Source organism: Hibiscus syriacus, unplaced genomic scaffold, assembly GCF_006381635.1.
Source record: "Hibiscus syriacus cultivar Baekdansim isolate YM2019G1 unplaced genomic scaffold, ASM638163v2 tig00112634_pilon, whole genome shotgun sequence".
NCBI lineage: Eukaryota > Viridiplantae > Streptophyta > Magnoliopsida > Malvales > Malvaceae > Hibiscus > Hibiscus syriacus.
In genome coordinates, this window is record NW_024063372.1 from 191,800 (window position 1) to 213,105 (window position 21,306).

The 21,306-nt window shown below is 34.9% G+C and overlaps 2 protein-coding genes and 1 pseudogene across 2 annotated transcripts; all 3 read left to right on the forward strand.

The window, feature by feature from the left end:
- Positions 1 to 999: 999 nt before the first annotated feature.
- LOC120182272 lies at positions 1,000 to 3,953 on the forward strand. The gene is made up of 6 exons (XM_039187265.1): positions 1,000 to 1,576; positions 1,679 to 1,776; positions 2,377 to 2,401; positions 2,899 to 3,019; positions 3,105 to 3,239; positions 3,463 to 3,953. Exons 1-6 carry the CDS (start codon positions 1,132 to 1,134, stop codon positions 3,677 to 3,679), a joined length of 1,041 nt encoding a protein of 346 aa, XP_039043196.1. The 5' UTR covers positions 1,000 to 1,131; the 3' UTR covers positions 3,680 to 3,953.
- Positions 3,954 to 6,157: 2,204 nt separating this feature from the next.
- LOC120182252 (pectinesterase/pectinesterase inhibitor PPE8B-like) lies at positions 6,158 to 8,714 on the forward strand. Its single transcript, XM_039187248.1, has 3 exons — positions 6,158 to 6,662; positions 7,242 to 7,802; positions 7,922 to 8,714. Exons 1-3 carry the CDS (start codon positions 6,347 to 6,349, stop codon positions 8,617 to 8,619), a joined length of 1,575 nt encoding a protein of 524 aa, XP_039043179.1. The 5' UTR covers positions 6,158 to 6,346; the 3' UTR covers positions 8,620 to 8,714.
- A 7,731-nt stretch (positions 8,715 to 16,445) lies between these two features.
- LOC120182251 lies at positions 16,446 to 18,247 on the forward strand (annotated as a pseudogene).
- Positions 18,248 to 21,306: the final 3,059 nt, after the last annotated feature.

Below are 21,306 nucleotides of genomic sequence, written 5' to 3' on the forward strand. Positions count from 1 at the left end.
TTTCAATCGAGTCTTCTAAATAACTTGGGCTGCTCCAAATAAATCATTGACTAATTGATTCTTTGAAAAATATACAAGGAAAGCTCCACCCAAATAGTATATGTTTTAAGTAATCTTAATTATTTCGTGAATTATATCATATATAATATCGACAACTTATGTGCGACCGACCCTCGTTCGTATTGTTATTCTAACTTGATTATTTGAATTCGATCAAACAAGGGTTTAAAATAAATTTAATTTGCATGAATCAACTAATTTTAATGGTTAAGGGATTTGTTATTCTTTTTAGAGATCACAGATTCGAACACCAACATAAATATGAACATTCATAATTAATTAATTAAAAATCTTTAAACTAATATTACATTATATTTATTTTAGATGTATCAAAAAATGAATTTAATTTTTTATTTGTTTAAATGAACATAAAATAATATATATTCGAAATTTTTTTAACTATTTAATAATAAATATTTATACACTTTTACAGATATTGTATTTAAATTTAAAATCTTATAAAATAATAATAATTTATTAATCGCTGAAATTATTTAATTGACACTATTTAAATTTAATCTTAAATAAAAATAATATAAAATTTAAATCCCGCTTAAGTTAATACATAAATTAAAATTTAGATTAGACAGAAATTGGCGGGTCCAAAGCAACACCGTTCCCCTCGTTTTGGCATATCCTTTTCTTGTTTTTCGAGGTTTTGGTGTTAAAAGAAAGGAACTTCCAACTTCCCCAAAATCACAAAATTGTTCAATTTCTATTATTATAATTCATTTTAAGAAATCCCTAAGATTCTCCTCCTAATTTCGAGATATCCTTCAAAATTCCTTTGATTTTAAACCATTTAAATTCCGAAAGAAAGTTTCTTGGAATTCTTTTAATTATTCCTATCGAACTCCATTATAAATAAATCACGTCGCCGCGCTTCTTTTTTGCGCACCTTTCCTTCCGTCTCCAATACTATTTTTTCTGGGGTTCCTTTTCTCTTTCCATTTTTTTTTATTATTTTATCGATTTATTTCAATCAAAGTTTATTTCTTTTTGTTGCTGCAAAATTATTATTGTTTGTTTCCATTTTCTGGGTTGGAAAAGCCGGAATGTGAAGAGCTCGTTATGTTAAAGAAGCAAATTGGTAGTGTTCGTTTGTTATTCAATCAAACCCTCTGCAGTAATCGTAAGGGCATGGCGTTTTTGCCTCGTGACTCTCCGTTTTCGAGCCAGCTCCACGCGTTGCCGAGCGACCAACGGCTGCTCAAGCTCGTCCCGCTCGAAAATTACAATGTCTGCGGCGGCAGCGGTTTTAAGTTTAACAAATCGGCCTCTGGGTTAAATTTGAGCATCAAAAGTTGTTTGGAGAATTCCCCTAGAGCCTGGGATCAGAAAACAGTAGTCTTTGCTTCCCGATTGGCGCGCGAATTAGAAATTTCTAATCATAATGAACCCCAGAAAAAGGCAAAGACGGTGGCTGATTCTAACGGTTCGTTTCAGAGGGGGGCTCTTGATTTTCCTGTCAAGCCGTTGCCGGAGAAAATTGTGGTTGCTGTCGATGTCGATGAAGGTACAATTTCATTTTTCTTCCCATACTCCCTTTTTTGGGTGAGAATCATGTATTTTCTAACGCAAATTTTATCTTTCTTTTCTTACTTTTTGGTATAAGCAGTACTAGGAAACTTTGTGTCGGCTTTGAACAGATTTATAGCGGATCGTTATTCGTTTAATCATTCGGTTTCAGAGTATCATGTGTACGAATTTTTCAGGGTAAGACTTTTTTCATGATTTATTTATTTCCTTCTTGTTGTGAATAGTAGTAGAATGAAGTCAATAATGAGAATAATTGGAAGTCTTTTGCTATAAGTCAATTGATGTTGATTTTAATTAAATGGAAAAGGATGATGAGTCCTATTAATGTGAAAGAGCGAATACCCAAAGAAGAAATAAATAAATAAATAAATAATGGTTCTTCATTGACCCCGAAAGGCTCATATTAATGCCATGAAGATCTTTGATATGATTGATGTAGGCACTGTCAAAGTTGTAATGAGTTTTTATCTGAAGAGTCCAGCTTTATGTGCTATGTGATTCTCGTTCGAATAGTTTCCATGTGAACGCTTCTTGTCCTTCGTATTACAAGTTTTGTTGGTAATGGTCTCATTCTGTTTGATAATTGGGAAATGAATTTGCTTCCATGTTCAAGTTGCAGTAACATGACTGTTTACTTTGCAGTTGGGGACATGTGGTCTTCAATTTAATAAATGTTCTTTTGCCCCTGTGTTTTCTGCTTTAGATAGGCCGCTGTTGTTTCGGTGTTGATTATGTTTCTTTAATAAGTGTTCTAATGCCTTTTTTTTCCTGTTACAGATATGGAACTGTTCTCGGGATGAAGGTATTAGTAGGCATACTCATTAATTCCTCTGTTGATGGATATATATATATATTAATTTCATATGACAAGAAGGCATGTATTAAGATGATGCTACTATTATATTGAAATTCATCAAATTCTTTGTATAAATTGTGATGAATTTTGCTTGTGTTTCAGATAAAAGGTAAAAATTGCTAACCTAGGTGTAGTTCTTTATGGGTTTGTCTTGTTCTTTGATATTTCATCTTAAATAAATAGACTAAGTTGATCCTTATAGGAAGTGATTCGAGGAATTTCTTTTTTCATTTTAAAAGTGGAAAAGCATTAGAATAAGTGTAACGTGTATCTATGGTAAGTTTTTGCCTTATGTTTCAACATTTTGAATATGTTCTTATTGTTTAATAGAATGCTGGATGTTTTGATATCCTCTCTGAAAAATGTTCAACTCTTTGCCCGTTGTTGAGTTTGCTTTGGCTAAGTATTTCTTCAGAACATGCCCTATTTTCTTGTTTTGACAGCTGATATCCGTGTCCATGAGTTCTTCAAGACACCATATTTCAAGAAAGGTATCCACCCCCTCCCAGGTGCTCAGCTGGCTCTTCACAAGTTATCAAGATTCTGCAGCCTTTCAGTCGTAACGTATGTATGCATACTATCTTCTTTAATAATGCCTTTATTCTTTTACTTTTGCACTTAAGCTAGTCTTTCATTAATGTACGAGTAGGTCTCGGCAGAATGTTATTAAGGATCATACAATAGAGTGGTTAGAGAAACACTATCCTGGACTTTTCCAGGAGATTCACTTTGGCAACCATTTTGCTCTTGATGGAAAGTCTAGACCTAAGTCAGAAATATGCCGGTACGTACGTAAGCTGCTTCCGGATGCTTTTAATAGTTACCTTTCTTTTCACCGATCAGTTCCTTTTAATAATCTCAAGCGCACTTGTTTCCATATCATTTATATAATGCAAGTATACCGGCATCTTTTCACGGTAGTTGTCTCGATGAGCTCATTAATTCCCCGGAGAAGTTATTTCAGAAGTTCTTTTTTTCTTTTTCTTGCCGAGTTAATTCTCTTGCAGGTCATTAGGAGCCAAGATCCTAATTGATGATAACCCGAGATATGCTCTTGAGTGTGCTCAAGTTGGAATCCGAGTTCTGCTTTTCGATTACGAGAACTCATATCCTTGGTGTAAGACACGATCAGTGGAGGAACACCCTTTAGTGACTAAAGTACACAACTGGGAAGAAGTAGAACAACAAATAGCGTCGTGGATCCTTAGCTCTTCTATCCTTTAACATGGTCTCTATGGACAAACTCCTACATCGCAGTTTTGTAAAATGTTTCTCGTACCCTAAAACATTTGATAGTGCCGAAAAATCCGAGCTTATTATTGTTCAGGGCAAATCATCTCTAAGGAGGCTGGCCAAAAGTGGGGAACATGATTGTACTGATTGATTTTGAAGAAAAAACTGGAAGGAATGTGAGTGAAATAATGCATTTCTTGTATTTCTTATTGTCTTGTATGATGCAGAAATAAGAGCTTGAAGGTTGATCCATGATTCCACTGAAGCAGCAAAGGTCATCCCATTTTTTGTTGTATGCATGCATGTATGTGTATGTATGTATGTATGTATGTATGACAAATGGTCACTCAGCTTTCTACACCAGCTTGATACCATAGGTTTGAACAATATCCAAAGCTACCGCGAACAATATGTTGTATCAATCAGTTTGCTTTTTTACGTAAAGGGTCTGTCTTTTGATGGTTATATCTTATTCTTGGGTAAACATGAGGAGTTGAACTAATTTTCTTAGTTTGCTGTTGTTGTTTTCCTGTTGCTGCACATTTTGGATAGATAAGTGACAAAATAAGGTTCAAGTTTCGAGTTTGTAACCTGCGATCTCATGTAAACCTATAGGCTGTATGATATATACTATATGGCATATCTATGTACTTTATTGATAAGGGGAATCAGGCAAAGCCAAGCCCATTGGATTTAGACCAATGGAGAAACTAGCCCAGAAATAACAAACAATGCAGTCCAATTTAAAACAAGACTATACAGCCCTGTAGTTAAGTTTAAACCAAGGTTAAATAAATGTTAGAAGTTTGAATTTTGATGTTGTGAATAAAAAAATTGGATTAAGAGAGTCGTCTTGTAATGAAGCTCTATAGAATTTAATCTGAATTAGTCGATCAAGATATCAAGTACCGATAATGCTAAAAAAAAAGAATATATTTGTAGCTTTACCCTATATCTTTTAACTTTCCCTACTGATGAATATTTATGTTCTTATAAAATGTCATGTTTCCTTTTAAAATAATTTTATATACGTCAGGTAGATAATATTGTTGGAATTTAAGTTACTCGAAAAAAATACCATATTGAACTCATCAAGTGACCTCAGTGCTAAAAAGAATTATTATTCTCTCAAATAGTCTCGAGTTCGAGCAAATACATTTACATATTATATATTATTAATAAATAAATAAATAATTTAAATAAATAGTACGTTACAATCATTAGAACTATTGTCTAAACTTTATAAAAGATGATAGTTATGTGTCTTTAACCATTAAGCTACACCTCGGAGAGAACTTCGAATACATTAGTATTTGTAAGAAACAATTTGGTACTATTATTGGAATGGTTGCCCTCTAACATCAGCATAATCAAAATAAAAGAATGACCGTCGTTTGGACCGATTAAATTTGGGTCGTACCTCCAACACTCGACTGCGACACACTAGAGATGCACAGGGAACCGCCCTCGTTATTCATTGACTTTCCCGAATTATGTCTTGCCAAAGTCGGACCTAACAAAATATTGCCAAAGTCTAATAATGGTTGAGTAGAATTATAAGAACGGTAGCGTTTTCCATCAAATAATTAATATTTTTTTTGTTTAAAGGGAATCACATGCATATTGGACCGATACTTAACTGAAAATTGAAATATATACTAATCGAAGTCATTATCATATAGTTGGGAAAATTGGGACTTAATTTTGGACCTAACGTTTGTTTATTCATCAGCAACGCATCATTGGATGTTATGCTTTAAATTCACTCATTTTCCTTTATTGCATTATCAAATAGCTAACCTTCCAATAACTACCCATTCTTTTCATAGATTAAATGTTAGGTTTAGGTGATTTTGATATATTGATCAAATTGATTTCAATTAAGTCAACGACATTTAATTATTAATGAAATTTGTTGACGTGGGATTTAAGTAAATTTATATAATGACATATTTGATCATAATTATATAAATTATACTTTTAATTAACCCTCTAATAAGATGATGATACGTGTTATGTCCACCTTATATAATATATCATGTTTAATTATATGAAATATTATTAAATTATAATTTAATGATATTCTATCTATAATATTAAATTAATTGTTTTATTCTAAAATTTTTGGATATTAAATAACTAGTAGCGAATGAATGATCTTTATCCCTCATATTATTATTATTGTATGAACATATTGTAGATAAAATACATACGTAGATTCACGACGACACAAGGATAACTGGCCACAAGTAACAATAATGTCCAGGTTTCAAATAGTGGTTTCACCGTCGTCTGAGTTACCCGCTACACCCGCAATAGCGCTCAATAGAACCCGCAACAGCCGTAATAGTGCCCGCGAATGTCACAATCACGATAAACACGAAATGACCGAAAACACGACTGCGACCGAGATTTAAAACCCTAAATATTATATGTTACTAAAAATAACGATTCATGTCACCCAAAGTTATCAGTCATCAGAGTTATCTTCAAGTCTCCACCTCCCTCTTTAATTCCATCATCTTCCCCCCATCCAACTCCCATAGCCTTGTTTCCTCCATAAATATTCATTTCATTACACACACTCTCTCTGTATTCTTCACGACATGCAAAGCTTCTCTTTAATTTCAAAGTACACATCTTTCCACACAAAAAAACATGCCAAATCTATCCTCACCCTCATTGTATTTGTCGGTCATCTTGGTCACCCTTTGTTTCTGCTGCACCGGTTCCAACGCCGGAAGCAGCAATGATTTTCTCGGAGCCGAGTGTTTGACTGTGCCAGCAGCCGAGTTTGCCGGCTCTCTAAGGACCGCCATCGATGCCGTAAGACAAGTGACGCCCATCGTTTCTCAGTTCGGCAACCTTGTTGGTGATTTTAGACTTTCGAATGCCATTTCGGATTGCCTTGATCTCCTGGATATTTCTACTGATCAGCTAAGCTGGTCCCTCTCTGCTTCCAAGAATCCAACCGGTACTTCCCTAACCTTACATCCTTTTGGGTACAATTATGGTTTTCATACCTATATTTTTCTCAATATTTTCATTTAATCCATGTATTTTAATTATTAATAATTTCATCTCTATTTTTATAGGTTCATTAGTAGGGATGGTAACAAGGCTGATTGAGATAGATTTTTGATCGATCCGAAGTTGACTCAACACTAGAAAAATAAAATCTAACCTTAATCTAGTCCGATCCAATTTTATAAATATTTTTACTTGCCCTAAATTTGACCTAGAATTTTAATTAAAATTTTGATTTTGACTTAACTCGATCTAATTTAATATAAAGATTTTAGTTAAAGTGATAATAGTTAATGATTTCAAAATTTTAACAAAAATAGTTAATAGTCTCTACTGTCTAAAGATAATATAAAAGAATAAATTGATCAAATTAGGTCAAATTAACTGATATGAGTGAATCTTGAATTTGAACAAAAGAGAGGGATCAAAACCATATTATTTTCCTTTTTTTTGGTCTCTGGTCAACGGTAATTTAAACTAAGCTAGATTACTATATTATATACTCCATAAATTTACATATTTGCAGGTAAGCATAACAGCACCGGTGATGTATCTTCTGATTTAAGGACATGGTTGAGTGCTGCAATGGCGAATCAGCAAACATGCATGGAAGGGTTTGACGGTACAAATGGCATCGCCAAAACGGTTGTTTCCGTGGGTCTGAACCAAGTCACTTCACTGGTCACTAACCTTCTCACAATGGTGAACCCAGGTCCTCCCAGTTCCATGTCCTTCGCCGCCACTAAAGGTGGCCGGAAAAGTGTCAAGAGCAACAAGTTTCCGACATGGTTCAAAACGGAAGACCGGAAGTTGTTGCAATCAGCAAATGGGGTAACGGCGGATGCTGTGGTTGCAGCAGATGGGACCGGAAACTTTGCCACCATAATGGAAGCCGTGACGGCGGCACCCGATTACAGCATGAACCGATATGTTATTTATGTTAAGAAGGGTTTGTATAAAGAGAATGTGGAAATCAAGAAGAAGAAATGGAACATTGTGATGATTGGTGATGGAATGGATGTGACAGTCATATCGGGGAACCGAAGCTTCATTGATGGTTGGACCACATTTCGATCTGCAACATTTGGTGAGTACAGTCAAGTTTATAATATGTTATAATTATATTCGAAATTGAATCAAATCGAATTAAATAGCAAAGACGTAAGATGTGACATGCATGGAATGTTTTTGTCTTAAAATCTGCAGCTGTTAGCGGAAGAGGATTCATAGCAAGGGACATAACATTCGAGAACACGGCAGGACCCAAGAAACACCAAGCCGTAGCACTGCGGTCCGATTCCGACCTCTCGGTTTTCTTCCGATGTGCCATTAGGGGCTACCAAGATTCACTCTACACTCACACGATGCGTCAGTTCTTCCGCGAATGCAAAATCTCCGGCACCGTGGATTTCATATTCGGCGACGCAGTCGTAGTGTTCCAAAACTGCCACATCCTAGCCAAGCAAGGCCTACCCAACCAGAAAAACACGATCACCGCACAGGGAAGGAAAGATCCGAACCAGCCAACGGGTTTCTCAATCCAGTTTTGCAACATCACGGCCGACACCGATCTGTTACCTAATGTCAACTCGACTCCAACGTACCTCGGGAGACCCTGGAAGCTGTATTCAAGAACCATCATCATGCAATCCTACATCGGTAATGCCATAAGGCCACAAGGGTGGCTTGAATGGAACCAAGATTTTGCTTTGGACACATTGTATTATGCCGAGTTCATGAATTTCGGCCCCGGAGCCGGTCTCGGTGGCAGGGTTCGATGGCCCGGCTACCATGCTTTGAATAACTCAGCTGAAGCTGGGAGTTTTACGGTGGCTCAGTTCATTGAAGGGAACTTGTGGTTGCCGTCGACTGGAGTTAAGTATACTGCAGGACTGGTGGTATAATTAAGCAATCAATGGAATTTCTTTTATTTTTGTTGTGGTGTAACATAAAGTTTGATTTTATTTTTTTGTTTAATTTCTTTTCAATTTTGAAAATTCCAAAGATAATGATTTTTATTTTTTTAATAATGATAATTGGATTTTATTAATAAAAATAATGGAATGAATCAAAATTACAACGCACTAAAATATATAGAGAAAAATAGGGAGAATAGTAAAAAAATCATACATAAAACAAAATTATTAAACCTAAAGATACGAAGAAAAACGAAATATTCCCTTGAGAATGATATCCAACATCAAAAGAATCTAGTAATTAACATTCATAAAATTATTTGCCTCTCTCGAACGATAGGCTTTATAAAGTGAGAAAGGAGTGGTGAACGAACCAAACAATTTGGCATACTGTTTCGTTACACAATTTTGATTAAATCGGCAAACAACCTTTTACAAGAGGATCTGATGATACGTGGCCACCTACAAACTAATAAGAAAACAAAAATCGTAAGTATTTTTGTGCGAGCACCCACACGATCATAGAGGTATGCGAAAAACATACCAAAAATCATAAGGAATATGCCACAAGAGAAGAGGAAAAGTGTCACTAGAGTAAAGAAAAACTAGTTATAAAGACAAAGATTCTTATTTAAAATTGAAAAAAAAACTTAAAAAGAAAAGGAAAATAAAAGATATAATATGAAAAAATAATAAGAATTATCGACGGTCGACAACTAATATTAAAATTAGTGTTACCAATGACTAAATAAAACTTAAAAAGAAAGAGAAAGACGACACAAAAATATTAAAAGAAAACTTAAGTCGAAAAAAGACAACATTACAAATGACAAAATCCTTAACTATAATGATGTTTGTGTTAGTTTCTTTTAAGGGGAATCAAATGTATATTGGGCCAATACGAAATTGAAATAATATTCTAAAATTAGGTCTTTTAATTTTGGACCTAACGTTTGTATATGAACCAGCAACCCCTTGTTTGATTGCATACCAAATAGCTTTCCAGTATATTGTTGGATTGCATACCAAATAGCTTTCCATATCTGGCCCTTATTTTATTTAGTTATATTAGTAACCATTCTAGGATGTTTTTATTTTGATCATCAAACTTTTAAAATTTATATTATAATCATTAAAATTTTAATTCATTTTTGTTACGATCACTACTGTTACTTTTCATTGAAAAATGTTGTAATGGAGTCTTCTTCTAAAAAAATCAATATGAAAATTGCTACAACAATTGAGTTCTCCATGAACGAAGTGGTTATCGATAAATCCCAATAGTAAGAAAATTTTGCTTGACCAATAGATTAACATAGTCTGATTTCAAGTTAACCTGACGTTTAATAATGGCAAATCAAAAGGTTCTATCTATTAGTTTCTGTTGGACCATTGTCTCCTTTTGTTGTTGTTTTTACCAGTCTTTGGTGGATTATTTGATCAAAAAGATTACTAAACTACTCATTTTCTTCTCTTTCTTTCTTTAGCTTTAAGCTCGTCAGAAAACCTTCCAGTTTCCTCAAATCTTAATCGAAATTAAAAGTTTAAACTTTTCTATCTATTGTTGTCAATTGTCAGATTACTTGAAACCAAATTATGTTTATCTTTTGACATAATAGATCTTTTCCACTGTTAATGTGGATTGGCGGTCGCTCTATTCGTAAAAAATTTGGCCTTAGTGAGGCTAAAATTTTGGAACATTAGGGGTTTTTTTGGGAAAAAATGACTTTAACATATCATGTCAAAAATTTGTAATAATAATTTACACAATGAAAGTGAATTAAAAATTTAGTAATTATAATACATGTTTTAAATTTTCAATAAATAAAATAAAAGTGTTCTAAAGGTTTAATGACTATTGGTGTAGTTTACCTTAGAAAAAGAACGATAAGATTAAATAGAAATGACAATAAATCATTTTTTTAAAAGCCTTTCAACATAAACTTTATTTAAGAAAAATAAATAAAACATAATAATTTTATAATAATTTAAGAAATAAAAATATCTAGTTAATTTATGTGATGTTCGTTTCCAAATATGGACATGTAAGAGAATATGTGTGATCGTCGCCAAATCCTATCCCTTAATATATTAGTGGACAAACAGTTCCCATGCATTGCCATGTTGAAAATGCGTCAACAAAAGGTAAGGATGTGTGGTAATTTTGTTGGGAAGACGGTTATCGGATAGATCAAAATCGCAACTGATAATTTGAGAAAATAAAATGAAGATAAAAGAGACACAAAATTTACGTGAAAAACCCCTAAATAATATAGGGTAAAAACCACGGGCAAAAGGTAGAAGAATTTCACTATGAGAAAATAGGAATTACAACTTCTCTCGATCGACCAAGGAGAAAACAATGATAATTCTCTCTTGATAAAAAGGAGAAAACAACTCTCAAGAAACTCTCTAAATTCTCTCTAGTATTGGAAGAAAGCTAGAATGTTTTGGGATGGTTTTAAAGCTAAATGAGATAGGATATTTATAGCTAAATCTTAAGGACTTAATCTTGTAAATACCCTAAATTTTAGTGACTAGAGTTTGTAATTTGACCATATAAAAAATAATAAAAAATTATGCACCTAATTTTCGGTGCCAACCCATTTATTATTTTTGACTTTCTACAATCTTCCACTTGAAGATTTGATTGGAACAATCATATCTTCACACCATTCTTTCTACCTTGTACCATCATGTTACTTATGTCTCTGACAGGCCACAGGAGGATCGACACCAAGTAAATTTATCAGTATTGATCGCCTTCGTCGTGAAATTTGCTATGTTGTCTTTGGTATGGATTTTCTGCATATCTATCGTCCCTTCTTCCACCTTTTCACGACTGAAATGGTACTGAACTCGTATGTGCTTTGTCCTTGAATGAAATGCTGGATTCCTTGCTAAATACAAGGCGCTTTGACTGTCACAAAACAGAGAGACATACTCTTGATTGTGCCCAAGCTCCTCCAATAGCATCTTCAACCAAATTGCTTCTTTACTGGCTTGTGTAGCTGCTACATATTCTGCCTCTGTTGTGGATGTAGCCACAACTGACTGTAATTTTGAAACCCAACTTACAGCTCCACCAGCAACTTTGAACACATATCATGTAGTAGATTTGCTTTTATCCAAATCCCCTACATAGTCAGAATCTGCACACCCATTGATTAGTAAGTTTGATCCTCCGTAGTATAATGCAACATTTGAGGTCCCTTTGATGTATCTCAGGATCCTCTTTACTGTATTCCAATGCTCTTTGCCTGGATTCGCCATGTACCGACTAACCACTCCCACTGCTTGTGCAATGTCTGGTCTTGTGCATATCATAGCGAACATTAAGCTTCCCACTGCTGATGCATACGGTACTCGAGACATCTCCATCCTCTCTTCTTCACTGCTAGGACTCATACTGGAGGATAATTTGAAGTTAATAGGAAGAGGGGTAGAAATTGGCTTACAATCTTGCATGCTAAATCGTGACAAGATTTTCTTCAAGTAATTCTTTTGTGAAAGCCAAATCTTCCTATTACTTCTGTCTCGGTGAATTTGCATCCCTAGAATCTTGTTTGCTGATCCCAAGTCCTTCATTTCAAATTCCCTAGCCAGTTGTGCCTTCAATTCTTCAATATGATCTTTGTTGGGTCCTGCAACCAACATGTCATCCACATACAATAGCAATATAACAAAATCGTTATCACCAGACCTCTTGAAATAAGCACAAGGGTCAGCATTAAGTCTGTTGTATCCAAGGCACATAATGAAGGAATCAAATCTCTTACCAACACCTCGACGCCTGCTTTAGACCGTACATATATTTGTTCAACCTGCAAACCAAGTTCTTCTTTTCGTCTTCTTCAAAACCTTCAGGCTGGAGCATATAAATATCTTATTCAAGATTTCCATGAAGAAAAGTTGTTTTAACATCTAGTTGCTCTAGATGTAAGTTCAATGTAGCACACATTGCAAAACTACTCGAACTGTTGTTAATCGAACCACATGAGAAAATATTTCATTGAAATCAATACCTTTCTTTTGAGCATATCCTTTGACCACCAGTCTTGCACGATACCTCTCAACTTGATCGTCACCATTTCGCTTGATTTTGAAGACCCATTTGTTACCAATTGGCTTCCTTCCTTGTGGCAGTGGCACAAGGTCCCATGTATTATTTTTATGAAGGGCTTCAATTTCTTCTTGCATCGCCATCATCCACAGTGAAACATCTGAGTTGTTTATTGCCTCCTGGTATGTTGATGGCTCACCGTCCTCTGTTTAAAGGCAGTATGCAATATTACCTTCTATAACATAATCTGAGTGCCAATTGGGACGTCTTCTCACACGATCTGGTTGATGAGTTGTTGGAGTTTCAGAACTCTCTGGTTCTTGTTCATCATGTGCTAGTTCTACTTCAGAATAATCTCTTTGCTCCATCTCCTTTTCCACATGTATCTGTGTAGTCTCTGACTTTTCAGCGCTATCATCATCTTCTTTTCTTTGTAGTTTATCTTCTACAAAGATAACATCCCTGCTGATGATCACTTTGCGGGCAGTGGGATCCCACAAGCGATACCCCTTTACACCATCAGCATACCCCAAGAATTTGCATTTCCTGGATTTTGGATCCAACTTTGAAGTTTCTTGGGCGTTGTACATCACGTACACAATACTTCCAAATACATGGAGGTTTGAATAATCAATTGGTTTACCAGTCCACATCTCCATTGGTGTCTTCAGCTCTATTGCAGTTGATGGAGCTCGATTCACCAAATAACAGGCGGTATTGACTGCTTCTGCCCAGAATGATTTTTCTAGGCCTGCATCCCTCAACATTGCTCTTGTTCTTTCTAACAAGGTTCTATTCATCCGCTCTGCCACTCTATTTTGTTGAGGAGTGTTCGCCACTGTGAACTGTCTTTTGATGCCTTCTTTCCTACAAAAGTCATCAAATTCTTCGCTTGTGTATTCTCCTCCATTATCTGTTTTGAAACACTTGATCTTATTTCCAGAATCAAGTTCCACCCTCGCTTTGAAGTTTTTGAAAGTTGAAAACACATCTGACTTCTTCTTAATAGGGTACACCCAACATCTCCTAGAGTAGTCATCAATAAATGAGACAAAATATTTTGCTCCGCCAAGGGATGTAACCGGTGCTTGCCATACATCAGAGTGAACCAATTCTAGAACACTTTTGCCTCTAGAATTTGATGTGTTGAATTTCAACCGGTGCTGCTTACTTGTTATGCAATGCTCACACAAAGTAAGTGATACCTTTGTTAAGCCTGAAAGTAGCTTTTGCTCCACGAGGACTTTCATTCCTTGTTCTGACATGTGTCCAAGTTTATGATGCCATAACATTGCAGAATCTGAACTACATGAGGCAACAGAGGCTTCTGCTTCTAGCAAAGTCTCTCCCTTCAGCATACAAGTTTGCTGCTATCTTTTCGCCTTTCAGCACCACAAGCGCTCCATGGAACACCTTCATGATTCCTTTACGTGTTTTAATCTTGCTTGCATTATTATCCAATAATCCGTAGGATAATAAATTTTTCTTCAGGCCTTTCACGTGCCGCACATCTCGAACAACTTTAATTGTTCCATCATACATCTTCAATTTGATGGTTCCCACGCCAACAATCTCCAAGGCATAATCATTGCAACTATACACAGATCCTCCTAAGACAGGTTCATAATGATGGAACCATTCTCTTCTTGAGATCATGTGATATGTTGCTCCCGAATCAATGAGCCATATATCTGCAAATCTTTTTCTGCCTTCCACGATGGTTGACGCTTCACAACATAGAGCATCTCCATCATCTGAAGTGTTTGCGGTATTACCTTGTGGATTGGAGTTTTTATTTAGACTCCAACAATCCTTCTTCAAGTGACCCTTCTTTCCACAGTTGTAGCACTTTAAATTCTTCTTGCTCCTTGACTTCTATCTACCATGTTTATGACTGCTGCTTTGGCCACGTTCTGTTGATCTCCCTCTCATCGTTGTCAACGCTTCTGCTTGTTGTCGATTTACTTGTCTGTCTTCCTTGTTCTTGCGCCGATTTTCTTCTTGTAGAGCAGCAGCTGCAACGTCATCGAAGACTAAAATGGTGACATTACTGTTTGTCAAGTTGATGATGAGTTGATCATACGAATCAGGTAGGCTTTAAAGTAGAAGTTCAACACGTTCTTGTTCTCCTATTTTACAGCTTAAGGATGTAAGCTGAGAAAATAAGGTGTTCAGTGTATTTAAGTGCTCCGTCACTGAAGTAGATTCTGGTATACGAAGAGTGTACAATTTCCTCTTAAGGAAAATTTTATTGTGCAACGATGTGGCCTCGTACAATTTGGTGAGATGATATCATATCTCCTTAGCCGTCTTTTTCTCCTCGATGCTTGACAATACTTCATCTGCTAATGCTAGATGAAAGTTTGCCATAGCATTTCCGTCCATCTCGTTCCATCTGATGTCATCTGTGAAATTCACCGGCCTTTCATTGATAGCCGCTAGACACCCGTCTTTCCTGAGGATGGCCTTCATCTTCAATTTCTACAATGAGAAATTTCTCCCATTGAATTTTTCAATATCAAATTTCGTTGTCATAGCTTCTTTTACGGATAGCTCCCACTATTTCACTATCGTGAATAGTTCTCTGGAATCTTCAAAGAATGGGTAATAACTTCTTATTTTCTTAAGTTGGAGGATCCACCTTTTGGTGGCAACCACAAAGACAATAAGCAGATATTACACACTCTAATCTAGCTCGGATACCAATTGTTGTGGAAGACGGCTATCAGATAGAGCAAAATCGCAACTGATAATTTGAGAAAATAAAATGAAGATAAAATAGACACAAAATTTACGTGGAAAACCCCTAAATAATATAGGGTAAAAACCACGGCAATGGTAGAAGAATTTCACTATGAGAAAATAGGAATTACAACTTCTCTCGATCGACCAAGGAGAAAACAATGATAATTCTCTCTTGATAAAAAGGAGAAAACAACTCTCAAGAAACTCTCTAAATTCTCTCTAGTATTGGAAGAAAGCTAAAATACTTTGGGATGGTTTTGAAGCTAAATGAGATAGGGTATTTATAGCTAAATCTTAAGGACTTAATCTTGTAAATACCATAAATTTTAGTGACTAGAATTTGTAATTTGACCATATAAAAAATAATAAAAAATTATGCACCTAATTTTCGGTGCCAACCCATTTATTATTTTTGACTTTCTACAAATTTGGTGCCCTGTCATGCAAACGAGACTGCAATATCGTTCACGTAATGCACTCTGATTCTGTTAAACTTGAAAACTAACAAAAACAACTCATGTGTTGTGTTACTTTTAAAAAGGGTATTTAGATTTAATTTTTAGGAATTCTTTGTGATTATTATTATATAGTTTAACCATTAGAATATGATTTACTAATCGATTATTTCATATCAAAATTTGTAGACGTTCATCATATGAACGACTCTCTTAATCTAATTTGTTTCATTCACCAATATCAATTTATCATATAATAATCCTTATTAAAATACATTTCTTTTAATTTAACTATATTTTTAGCTTACAATCTGTTAACTTTATAACATGTACTTCAATTTTATAAACGTTTTCATTATAATTTTCTTACTTTCATAATATTTTATAAATATCTTTGATTTAATTTTATAAAAATTATAATCATTAATAAATAATTAGATTTCATAGATATCTTTGATTTAATTTTCTACAAATTATTATCGTATAAAATCTTTTTTTAATGATTAAATTAAATATAATCGTGAAAATTATTCTGTAATTTCTATAAATAAACAGAGATCTTTTCACCTTCTGCAATCAACACTCTTCAATGGCTTCCACCATTACCAAAGCCTTGATCACCCTATGCTTCACCTTCTTTTTCTCTTCAACTTTATCTGTAAACTCTTCTTCAACTTCATTTAACCCCAATCTCTCTTCGATACGAAATTTCTGTCGATCGAAACCATACCCTGATGCTTGTTTTGATTCATTGAAGCTTTCCGTTTCAATAAACATCAGTCCCAGCATATTCAACTACCTTCTTCAAACACTCGACACCGCACTATCCGAAGCCGGAAAGCTCACAAATCATCTCTTCAATGGAGGAGGAGCAAGCAATGTCATCGAAAAACAAAAGGGGACAATGCAAGATTGCAATGAACTCCATGGTATCACAGTATCTTCCTTGAAAAAATCAGTTTCGAGAATCAAATCAGGTGACTCGAAGCAGCTAGCCGATGCAAGATCTTATCTAAGTGCAACTCTTACGAACACCAACACATGCTTACAAGGATTGGATTCGGCTTCTGGGTCTTTCAAACCTGTGTTGGTGAACTCTTTGGGGAATATTTACAAGCAAGTTAGCAACTCTCTTTCAATGGTTCCCAAAACAGGTAAAAAAGGCCATAAAAATCGTCTCCTATTGGGGTTTCCGAGCTGGATGAAACAGAAAGGTCGACGGATTTTGCAGGGCGGCGACGATGAATATGATCCGAGTGAGGTGATCACTGTGGCGGCTGATGGAACAGGGAATTTCAGTACCATAAACGATGCTATAAACTTTGCTCCCAACAATAGTTATGACAGAGTCATAATATATGTTAGAGAAGGGGTTTATGAAGAGAATGTGGAAATCCCAAGCCATAAAACTAACATAGTTCTTCTTGGAGATGGAAATAATGCCACTTTCATAACTGGTAATCGAAGCGTGGTTGATGGCTGGACCACTTTCAGATCAGCAACTGTTGGTAATCTCTCAAGAACTTGTACCTCTAGTTTTTGGTTTCGGATTGTTCGAGTTTCTCTGTTGATATTTTAGATCGGAGTCTTTTATTTGAGTTTAACACTCGAATTCGGGTCATTTCTAGTTACTTATTTTACGAGGCATTTTAAGTTTAAATGGTTGGTTCTCATTGCAGCTGTGTCTGGCGACGGCTTTTTAGCTCGGGATATAACAATCGAGAACAGCGCAGGTCCTGCCAAACACCAAGCAGTTGCATTGCGAGTAAACGCAGATCTCGTCGCATTATACAAATGCTCCATCAATGGTTACCAAGATACATTATACGCTCATTCTTTTCGACAATTCTATCGCGAATGCGACATATCAGGCACCATAGATTACATATTTGGTAATGCAGCAGTAATTTTCCAAGCATGTAACATAATCTCCCGAATGCCGATGCCCGGCCAGTTCACGGTGATCACAGCGCAATGATGAAAACACTGGGATTTCGATACAAAATTGTTCAATTCTTGCCGCCGACGAACTGTATGCGAATTCCGGTACCATCAAAAGCTACCTAGGAAGGCCGTGGAGGATATACTCGACAACAGTTTACATTGAATCCTATATTGATGATTTTATAAGTCCGAGTGGATGGACTCCAGGTCTGACGACCAAGGCTTGGATACCATTTATTACGGAGAGTATAGTAATTACGGTCCGGGTTCAGGGACGGATAATCGGGTCAGTTGGCCGGGTTTTCACGTTATGCAATACGACGATGCATATTATTATACTGTGTCGGAGTTTATTATCGGTGAAGCTTGGTTGGGTTCTACTGATTTCCCGTATGACGATGGGATTTGATAAAAATATAAATGACCGCTTTAGTCCTCTGTAGTTTGATTTCTAACATTGAATTATACTATTTCAAAAATTACATTCAAGTCCACATCATGATCTAGTGACAGTAAGTGTTATACTTCCTCAAAATCTCATCCGAAAATAGTTTTAAAAACGGTTCTTTTATTTTCACTTCTTCGTATATTAAAGTCTCCGAAAATTTTAAGTATCTTAAAAATTTTAGATCTCTGATCACGATTTTTTGACAAGATAATTGACAGATCCTTTTAATTTGTCAAGACTGAATCTATTTTATGATAGTCTTGTTAATTTGTCCTACTAAACTACAAATAATTATCATAACCATGAGTATGACACTAACACCAAAAGTTAATATATAAATCATCAGGGAAGATTAAGAGGAAAAAATAAACTCTCTCGTTCTTAACTTATCATTGTTTATTATCTTCCTCAACTCATTATTCTCCATCTTCTTCACATAATCATTGACTACGATTCTTCATTCAAGTCAAGAGTAAATCGTCTATAAATATCGTAATCTCATTTTTTTCTATTAAAAATAATATTTTAAAAATATTAGTAAGAAATATCTGTAGGTGAGTTTATTTCTTTGACTAAGAAGGTTGAGAAGAATTTGAAACAAGGAAAAATAATTGTGGGGCAGTTGTTGATCTTCTGGACCCAAGGTCAGGAGTGGGAAGATCTTTTCCTCTGTTAAAAGTTTTGTTTTGGTCTAGCAAGTGGTGTGTCTTTGTACAAATCAATCATCAAATTCCAAAGTTTACGGGCTGTCCTTCTACACCCAAATGGACGCAACGCAACATGGTCTTCTGTTCACCTTTTGTCGGCACTGTGCACTCGGTTGCTATTCGCCTTCGACGTTAGCCACCCGGCACCCATCGTATTTTCTACACCAAGATAAAGCCACCGTCACCTTTTTTTTTTGACTCGGTCACTCGATATCCTGACAAGGCTGATGTTACCGAGTCAGTAATGCCCATTTGACTCCCATCTTTTACACACAATTATATGGAAAATATCTTTGTGTGTGTGATAATAGTATATTGTAAAATGTGTTACAAACATGTTATCTCTCATGATCCCATTTATTTTGAAAGATTATTTGATATACTTTATAAGATTTAATTTATATAAATATGTTCATTTTAACATTAATCGTCTAATTTAAATTTAAATTTTTTAAGATTTAAGATTTGGAGATTAATATTTATAGTTTAACATTTTAGATTTTGACATCAAAATAAATAGAATTATGTAAATTAAAATTTATATTATCTGTCTATTAAATAATTTATTTTCTAATCTATTAAATTGCTTTATGAAAATTTTAAGTTAAAACTACCTTCTTTGAATATTTATGTATCTCTTAATGCCTTAAGAATCCGTTAAACATTGCACAAGGAAAATGGTTTTAAGAATCATTTAAACTACAATCAGAAGACTAATATTCTATTCGTATTCTCCTTTTCTTACATAAGTCTCAAAACATGAGGTGCACAGAGAGGGCAATGCTTTGGTTATGTTTAATTCGCAAGTCTGCTAATTAGTTAGCTTCCCCAGAATTGAAATGTGTTGAGATACATAAGGAAGCTGAGGGTGCTATCCACGTGGTCTAGTAGCTCATGCATGGCATACATTGGGAGCTGGATTATAACTAATGCATATAGTTTGCATACGTGTCAAGGCTGTTAGGAAACTATTCTAGAAGTAGTAGTTTGTTAAAGTTTGTTATGAACCTGCTATAAGAAGCTAAGGCTAGGTGATGTTAACTCATGCTTAATGAAATATATTTTCTGGTATTCTGTTTGTTTCAAGCTTTGCCTACTGCAATGCTTAACAAAATGGACTAAATAGTTACATGTGGTTATAACATAGGTAACTGTATGATTATATTATTCTTGTTTCCAAGTTGCAACAATCTAAAAGACGCGAGTGAATTTTACCACCAATTACTTCAGTTCGGTTTAAGAAGTTATAAGTTGTTTTTGTATTTAGGAATGGACATAGGATTCAAATTTAACGATTTTTTATCCAATTTTATAAAGTCGGACTCTTTTAAAATTCAAGTTCAAATCGGATTAGATCAAATTCATATTTAGGGTAAAAATATTTCGGCCCAACCTAACCATAATAGTAATGTAATTATATTTTATATATTTTGAGATAATTATAATAATACTTATCTATATTTTTTTCAATAAAGTCCCTTTACCAAATAAAAATAATATATATATACACACACATTTTTATCAAGTCGAGTAGATTTTTAACCCCCCAAACCGGTTAGGTTTCGAGTCAAGTAAAATCTTCCTAACTCGAGTCAAACAACAGGTAAAGAATATAAATTTCAGATTAGATTCGGATAGGATAAAAACCCGATCCATCCCTAATTGTATCACGAAAAAATAAGCATTTTCCATCAATTGTTACCAAGATAGTAAGACTAAGAACGGAACTTAATGCTCTTGTGGCAGGACCAAAAAATGAACTTAACAAAATGAAAGTTGAGAAGAATAAAGCATTCTTTACATAACCTTATGAACAAACTGAACATATCACCAAAACATCCTGAAAAGGTTTGGATTGAGGGGCAAAAAATACTTGAACGAGCTTCAATAGCTAAACGAGATTGTCGAGCTGTGCTTCCAGTTCTTGAATGTCCACCATGCTGATGGTGCTTTTTTCCTCTGTAGAATACTCTGATTTTAGAAGTGATTGAACTTGGATATGGGCTTCCACGATAATCGTCCAGCATAAATATAAACAATCATCTTGGTTCATTGTACAAAAGCCTGCTAAAGAATCCGAATCATCCAAAACTCGCTTCAAGATTAGAAAACTATGATTACGTCAACGACTATGGAGTTAATGTTATAAATTCGGGATGGTATCTTACTTTGATTGGTTTAAAAGAATTGTCCGTGTTGTTGGGTTCTGTAAATAAAGCTTCATCTTCGCTGTCACCAGTGGAAGGTTCTTGCTGAACGGCTGAATTTACCTGTTCAAGAAATGAAAATCATCATTTGGTGAATCCAAACTCT

Excerpts from the sequence above, each read along its gene's own strand:
- LOC120182272 (XM_039187265.1), top strand. The coding sequence starts at position 1,132 with ATGTTAAAGAAGCAAATTGGTAGTGTTCGTTTGTTATTCAATCAAACC. Across the intron at positions 1,777-2,376 it reads ATGTGTACGAATTTTTCAGG|ATATGGAACTGTTCTCGGGA; the intron begins GTAAGACTTTTT and ends TTCCTGTTACAG. Across the intron at positions 3,020-3,104 it reads TGCAGCCTTTCAGTCGTAAC|GTCTCGGCAGAATGTTATTA; the intron begins GTATGTATGCAT and ends ATGTACGAGTAG.
- LOC120182252 (XM_039187248.1), top strand. The coding sequence starts at position 6,347 with ATGCCAAATCTATCCTCACCCTCATTGTATTTGTCGGTCATCTTGGTC. Across the intron at positions 6,663-7,241 it reads TGCTTCCAAGAATCCAACCG|GTAAGCATAACAGCACCGGT; the intron begins GTACTTCCCTAA and ends ACATATTTGCAG. Across the intron at positions 7,803-7,921 it reads ATTTCGATCTGCAACATTTG|CTGTTAGCGGAAGAGGATTC; the intron begins GTGAGTACAGTC and ends TAAAATCTGCAG.